We start from the raw sequence: 8,250 nt of genomic DNA on the forward strand, positions 1-8,250 counted from the left end.
GGCTGCTATGTTGACTGTGGACTTCAGAAAACACAGTGGACCAACACCAGCAGAGGACATGGCCCCAAATCACCACTGACTGTGGACTCCAGTATTTAACTTTTTCACATTTTTCTAATTTTCTGAGACACTGAGTTTTGGGTTTCTATTATCTCTAAGCCAGAATCATCAAAATTACAAGAAATACAGGCTTGAAATATTTCACTCTATGTGTAATGAATCTATATAATGTATGAGTTTCACTTTCTGAAATGATTGAGAAAAAATATTGAACTTTTTCACGATATTCTAATTTTTTGAGATGTACCTGTATATAACTGACGTGACTGTCACTTGCGTTATTGCGTTCTTACAACAACAATTTAACAAATGTAGTTATTTTAACCCAAACCTGGAACTTTTTCTAAACCAAACCAAGAAGCTTTGTTGCTGAAACTTAATCAAATTCAGTTTCAGAACATTAACATAAAAGTATTAGGGCCACATGTTTAAAACTGCAACAGTTACAGTTAGTTATGAGAATGTTGATCTCCTGCCACCGGTAAGGGGCACTATGTACCCAACCTTCAGTAGGCCGATGAAGCAGCAAATGATGTGGTCATATTGGTTGGACGCTAGAGTGAAAGGGGTCATAGCGATGAACCGACAATGAATTTTCATCTAATAATACATCATATGTTGTTCAGATTGTAAAGCCCTTTGAGGTGAATTTATGATTTGCTATATTGGGCTCTGATTTGTCTGCATGATGTGTTAATTGGACATTGTCTGCTAAAAAGTTGGTCGGCAACTTTATAAGGTTAGTTTTATTTTTCTGGATGCAGCTGCAAGTCTTTGGTTATAATAAACATAGATCTTCTTCAGCACAGAAAACTATAGATTTTAAGTAATTTGGAAACCATTAACATTTATAGCCTCACTCTAGGTGAAATACTTCCTGACATTTGTCTTAAAAATTATACTGATGGTGCAAAAATGGGCACTGACTTTAATATTTTTTTTCTTCATTTTTATTATTATAGGATTCTTTTTCCAGTTTTATGTTTATTTTATATGCAATTTCCCTATTGTGAAAAGATGCTGACGTAAAGATGCAGATCACAATTAAATAAATAAATAACTTTTTTTTTACATTGGGAGGCATATAACAAAAAAGTATAAAATTAAATTATAGGAAAATTTTCACCTCAGTGAATCGAGACGACAAATTAAACACGACAACTGAATCTCTGGAGCTCATTTGTCACGGATGAATGAGGCGGGGAGTGCACATGGGGTTATTATTACCAGCCAATTTAATACATAACTGCAAGTGCAAACACTGTGAAACGTCACAAAAGGCTACGCTAATTATCTCCAGTTTCTGTGAACCCTGCCAGTAATGACATCATCATTCTTTGAAAGGAACATGAATGCAGAGTTTAAATGAATAAGAAACTGTATTGATTAAATGTGTTCAAACTGCTTCCAAAGTGCTCAAACTCATTGACTGGCCCACTTGTTTTAGCAGAAACAACCTTTTCATTTTTATTTCCCTCTCACTTTCTTTTCAAAAGCAGTCTCTTTGGTTTCAAAACCCTGCTGCTTTTTATACCAGCCATCTAATGAGGGAATAATTGACACCTGCATTGCCAGTTGACTGTGATTAACTGCAATTAACCACCTGGTAAGACAGATAACCAGCAGCACTGTGGGTCCCGAGGAATGAAAAACTACTGTATGAAAGAAACAAATCACTGTGTTGATTTGCACTGTGAATACTAAATGTCAATTTTTCAATTAGGAAAGGAAAGAAGAAAAGGGCAAAGAGGTTTGTAGCGATGATTAAATGAGCAAAAGTCTGATTCTGAAAGTCACAAAATGACCACATACCAAAGAAGTTGAGATATTACAAATGGCTTAAAGGAATACTTAACCCATAATTAATTCCTTGATACTCAGTGTTGTGAGGGTTACTTTCCAAATGTATTTCACTACAGATCACTGAATACATGCCATAAAATGTAAATAAATTAAGTAACATATTCTAAATACTTTAGATTACTTCTGCAAACTGTAGAATTGTCTTGCTGAGCTCATTTGTCTGGTATGAAAAAGGATTAGGGCCACATGTAAAAATTATAAACTACGCACAAAAAGTAAGGCAATTTGTGTTTGGTAGATTATTTTGTTGTTGAAACAAAGCTTTTTGGCAATAAATCTTATACCGTTGGAAAGCCTAAAGCCTCCCCTTTGAAAAGGTACCACATGTGTAAGGAACATCCATTTGTGGGATTAGCAGCAGAGCTGAGTATGTAGGTTGCACCAAAGAAAAATTTACCAAATCTTCTCTGCCAATGCCTAGGCTACTTTTCCATTGACTCTTGTTTGGTGTTTGGTGGATTGGATGATTGAAGTTTGAAGAAACAAGACATATTGACAATTTAACAATTCATTAATTTAAGGAACATGAGCCTCAGTAGCGTGTGGAATAACCATATACAGCCACAACAGCCTGGCACCTCCTCCTCATGCTGGTCACCAGTCTGGTCACACGCTGCTGTGGGATGGCATCCCATTCTTCAACCAGCATTTGCCGTAAGTCAGCCAACCTGGTTGTGTTGGTCACTCTTGCACGAACAACACGCCCAAGCTGATCCCACAAGTGTTCAATGGGGTTGAGGTCAGGACTGCAGGCAGGCCATTCTATCCTCTCCACAGCAGAGAGCCGTCCGCCATATTGTCTTGCAAACCTTGATTTCAAATCTGTTGAAGTCAGCCTACGATGCCTAAGTGCTGACACTGTGAGAAAACGGTCTTCTTGGGACGCCCACTTCGTGGCCTGTCTCTGACATCCCCCGTTATATTGAACTTGGCCTTCACTTTGGAGATGGTACTAGGGTTCACTCCAAATAATGCCGCAACTTGGTTTTGCGGAACACCAGCTTGAAGTTGCCCTATCACATGGGCCCTATCCAGATCAGTCAAACGTGGCATGCCAATTCTTGGAACAGACACCAACTGTACTGACTGTACTGACCAGGGCCGGGTCTAGACAGGCATGTATGAGGGGGCTGCCACAAATCTTGAGGGGGCATTGTGCTCCAGCACCTTTTACCATGTCTAACTGACAAATTCACTCACTCGGATGCAGGTACACTGAACAAGTGCCTTGTAAAGTACTGTGGTCTCAAATGCTTAACACACTTATTTTATTGTAGTTATTGTTGTTACACTAACCATATATGAACTTGGGTTGCTGTTAGTTGTATGTCCTACCCTCAACCTAAACTGACTGCACTTTGTCAGGCCTCTACCCTAAGACCTGCCCAACTTGGGTGTCCCTATGAAGACTAGCTTCTGTTGGGTTAGCCCTTAGGGTCACTGAGGCACTCAAACCTCCTGACCACGATAAGGTGGCAATCCCTCAGGAGGATGTTTTTGTATTTTTTTTTTTATTTTTTGTATTTTTTTTTTTTTATAATACAAATTACTATTACTATTATTTTTTTATTTTTATTATTACTATTATTTTTTTATTTTTATAATACAAATTACTTTTTTCCACATAGGCTACTCTATCCTAGCTGCAAATTTGGGCTGGGGCACAATAAATGGAGCTTTGCCAGTGACAACTGATACAATACAATTGCTCAAAATGGGCAAAAGATTCTCCGTACAGGAGGCCAGAGAAGCTTTTCATGATGATGTAGAGGAAGAGGATACAGAATATGAGGATCACATTTCTGAAAAGTCAGAGTCGGACAGTGATTTTGAAGAAGATGATGAGATTTAGCATCAGCTAGTTGCAAAATGAAGACAAACCACAAGGCTAGCAACCCCGGCACCAAACAGTGAGCAGTGGTGAGCCCCTGTCAGCAGCTAGCAAGTGAAGAAATTTGGATGTCAAAAAATGGAATGGTCTTTTTGCCCAAGAAATGATCCACCATGCATGGCTTCCAATGTGATAAGAATGCAAAAACAGCCAACACAGATGGCAATTACTCGTGCAGGACATTTGACATGACCTGAAAGGGTTAAATCTCTAATATAACTAAAATAAAATTGTAAATTTGTTGAATGTTTTCAACTCTCTTTTTTAAATTACATTTTTCTTAAAAAAACAAACAAAAACGAGTAGCACTTTAATGCAAAAATATGATCTAACAAAGGTAAGGGGCAAATATTAATCATGTATGCTGTTTATATTGCTTGTAATTGGGATGAAGTAAACATCTGTAGAGTATTTTAACATAAAATTGTTTGATTGTGTTGAATTAAAAACCAAAAAATGCAGCGGGTCCACCAGACCCGCAAACACTGGCTGAGTAACAAAAATATGAACAGAACACAAGGGTTAAGTATGTCACTACACAAAACACAATGAACGAGTTTAACAGAGCTCCTTTGCTTCGCATTCGCAGTTTACTGCTGCAAGCTGCTATTAGAAACCTGACACTGGCTCATTTGCATACTGAAGGGTGATTGGAAGTTGGGCAGACAGCTATCCCTCACAGCGAGCCGGCAGCAGACCGATACACTGAGCAGAGCGAAAAGGGGAGATGGAGCGGAGGCGAGAAACATGACACAAGAAACAACTTGATATATTTTATATTTGAGGGGGCAAGCAAGACATTAAGACATTAAGAAGTGGAGCGGAGGAGAGAGGCATGAGATAATAAAAATATATGAAATATAATATATTTTGGGGGATTTAGTTTGAGGGGGCACAACATTTATTTGAGGGGGCCAGGCCCCCTCTTGCCCCTGCCTAGACCCGGCCCTGGTACTGACTACTCACTGTGGCAGGGCCCATTCTCACAGGTGCTTCCAATCAAGTTTCTGATTGGCACCTGATTGGCATCACCTGGGAGTACCAAAAGCTTAAAATAAGAGTCAATGGCAACAGCAAAATAATGAGAAGATTTGGCACATTTTTCTTGGGCACAGCCTACATACTCAGCTCTGCTGCCTATACCACAAATGCATGTTCCTTACAAATGTATTACCATTTAAAAGGGGAGACTTCAGGCTTTCCAACGGTATAAGATTTATTGCCAAAAAGCATTGTTACAATAACAAAATAATCTACCTAACACAAATTGCCTTACTTTTTGTGCGTAGTTTATTTGAGTTCTGAGTTTAGACTCACATGTGGCCCTAATCCTCTTCCAAAGTTTGGGTCTTATTTACATGCCAAATTGACAGTGTCCTGGCTGAGCTTCTCCTCTGTGGTTGTAATATGACAGGTGCACTACACACACAAATCTGTTTATGGTGAATGCATGCCTCATATGAATTTTAGAGCAATTAAAATAAAAACAACCTAGAAGGGCACCCGCTGCCAATGCTCTCAGTGTTAATGAAAGTGAAAAATAAAGTGCATCCACCTCTTGGCACTCTTCCTTGGCCCACGCTGCACCCTTCAACAAAGTTTCATGAAAATCAGATTAGTACTTTTTTTTATCCTGCTGACTGACAAGACAAACAGGCAAACAAACAAACCAAACTGAAACCACAAGCTACTAGAAGGCTACCTATTAGAAGGCGGCAGGACATCATTCATCGCTTCTAAAATGTAAGAATGTCAATCCGTCTGTTTGGCAAGTAGCCTATACTGAAGTAGCAACATGGTCTCACAGAAATCCGTGAAATAACCACAGATTTGCTTAACTCAAAATCTGTGGAATAGCCACGGAATCACTCAAATTTCCGTGAAACTGACACAGATTTCGTTACAATGCAAGTTAATGACAGTCATATCCCGTAGCTATTCCAACATACAAAGTGATTATGTACATTCACTGAGTGAATGTTTAGAAAATAAAACATATTCCTCGCTAGAAATGTGATCAAAATCCATTTTTATGCAGAAACTAAGTCAAAATATTGATTTTTTCACTAAAAATGAGAGAACTGTCCGCCATGTTTTTTGTTCTGACCACCGGGACTTTGAAAGTCAGGTGACTTGGAACAAACCAATAGGGAAAAATGTCCATGGAATAGCCACGGGATATGACTGTCATTAACTTGCATTGTAGCGAAATCCGTGTCAGTTTCACAGAAATTTGAGTGATTCCGTGGCTATTCCACGGATTTTGAGTTAAGCGAATCTGTGGCTATTTCACTGATTCCTGTGGGACCAGGTTCGAAGTAGACAATACACAATGTTTAGTTAAACATTTTTTTTATTTTTCAAAGTGTGCCTTATCATTGTCAATACATCTTTGATAGCTTTGAGATTAATGTTAATCTCCACCAATGACCGACAAATCTCTGCTCTGCTTTTCCAGGACCTCTGCTGTATGAATCCTGGGTCGTGAGGCAGCACGAGAGGCGGAGGACTTGTGCTCTCCACCACAGCTTGTTGGAGTTGCCTGGCTCGAGCTCTGAGGGGCTGGCTCCAGACTGGTCGAAGGCTGAACACCACTGGTGCCGGCTCTGAAACACATTTATTTAATAGTGACAATCAAGAGCTTTGTTTTAATTTTTCAATAAAACTTTAAAAATGAACACTGCAACTGTGAAATTCATTAAACAGGCTTCTAGCATAGACTTACTTATCCTTACGGTTGTGCCCGAAATCGAAGTGTTTCCGATCAGAGCTGCCCCGCGCTCCTCTGTCTGGCTCAGTTTAAGGCCGGGGTCCACCTGGCCTCCTCCAGTCAGCGTGGTGCTTCGCCTCAGGGCTGCCATCATACATTTTTGTGGCCAGTTTTAAATTTGACCACTTTTTCTTTACCTGAAAAATAAAAAAAACATGTTTTAATTTTTTTATGTTAATGTTATAATAATAGCATTATATAAGCTATACAAATCACAGAGATGTATAAATTAAATATGCTCACCTCGCTGGGGGTCCGAGTGTCTGCTGCCACACTGTTGACAGCAGCAGTGATCTCCTTCCACACTTCATTCTTCCTGCTCCCTTTAATGCCACTTTTTAGGCTGCCAAACAATATAACTTTGTGCTGTTGCACGTGAGACGTCAGAGTCTCAATCTCTGCTTCGGAGAAATTCCTCTTCTTGGTTGTGTGTCGTCTCCACATGTTGTCATCTCTAGGGGCGAGGCCTCTAGACCCGGTACATATCAGGGCGTGACATTCAAATTACGATTGTTTTCAGCCGCCACATTTATCAAAGTCCAATCATTCTTACGCTGTGATTGGCAGGATACGATCGTTTGATAAATCACACGTGAACCCTGTTGTAAGACGAAATATACACTCAGATCTGCACTCGTTTCTAGGCTTGTTTGATAAATGAGGGCCACTGCCTCTGAAGGTGAGACCATTAGCACAGAGCACTGGAACTCAGCTTCATATGTAGACCTCACACATCTGGTCTAAATAAGGAGCAATCAGAGATACACACCTGACAATGCACTGAGCTGATCACTGATCCACATTCCATGGCTGTATCCCAAAGTCAAGGAAGGATCCTCAAATGGCTGAATTTGAAGGATACTACGTCATCGTCATCCACCGAAGGACTGTCCCAATGTCCAAGATGGACAGAGTCCTTCTTTTGTCCAAATTCCAAGGATGCTTGTGTGTATCAAACTTAAAGAATCTTCTCCCATTTCCACAATATGTGGCAGAGTGGTGATGCCAAAGCCACATCCATGTCTGAACTGGTTTTGAAGTTGCGGCGCTGAATTTAAGCAGGACGTCCAATTAACCAATGACACACACCTGCACACTCACAGTGAAAGGATAGCCTGGCTAACGCCAGACTAATCACAAATGAGATTAGTCTGGAAACCAGCCATTCATTTTTCTGTAGAGGAGGTGTGATCCTCCGGAACCGTTTATTGGGTGCTAAGAATGTCTATCATAAGCGTCTGTATGTAGCTCTTAGCCAGTCGTATCAGTTATACCAGATGATGTACGTAGAGCGACAGAAATGGATGTTTACATAGCCGGGCTAGTCCCCCGCTGTCCCCCGACTCGTAGCGAGATCACCGGCGTTACGGCAGTGAGCGATAGCAGAGCTAGTTGGTAGATTAGGCTTTTGCCAAATCCTGTCGGAAGCAAGGCTAAAACATCCTTTTTCGCGGTGAAACAAGAGTGTAAAGTCAATTGTTGTTCTTCTTTTAAAATCAACTGTTGCTCTAAACTATTTAAAACGGCGTCAGCTAGATCGAAAGAGAGTTGTCTGCTGCAGCCATGTTGGATCCGTAAGAAAACTACAAAACTACAAGCTTCCATCTGTCGAGTAGTACGCGTCATCGCCTTGCCGTCCCTCCCCGTTCTGTGATTGGATCCCTAA

General features: G+C 40.3%; 1 protein-coding gene across 1 annotated transcript; it reads right to left on the reverse strand.

The window, feature by feature from the left end:
- Window positions 1-6,598: 6,598 nt before the first annotated feature.
- LOC131988751 (t-SNARE domain-containing protein 1-like) lies at window positions 6,599-7,583 on the reverse strand. The gene is made up of 2 exons (XM_059353984.1): window positions 6,828-7,583; window positions 6,599-6,721 (listed from the first exon to the last, which is right to left on the reverse strand). Exons 1-2 carry the CDS (start codon window positions 7,026-7,028, stop codon window positions 6,614-6,616), a joined length of 309 nt encoding a protein of 102 aa, XP_059209967.1. The 5' UTR covers window positions 7,029-7,583; the 3' UTR covers window positions 6,599-6,613.
- Window positions 7,584-8,250: the final 667 nt, after the last annotated feature.

Source organism: Centropristis striata, chromosome 16 (genome assembly GCF_030273125.1).
Source record: "Centropristis striata isolate RG_2023a ecotype Rhode Island chromosome 16, C.striata_1.0, whole genome shotgun sequence".
Classification (NCBI taxonomy): Eukaryota; Metazoa; Chordata; class Actinopteri; order Perciformes; family Serranidae; genus Centropristis; species Centropristis striata.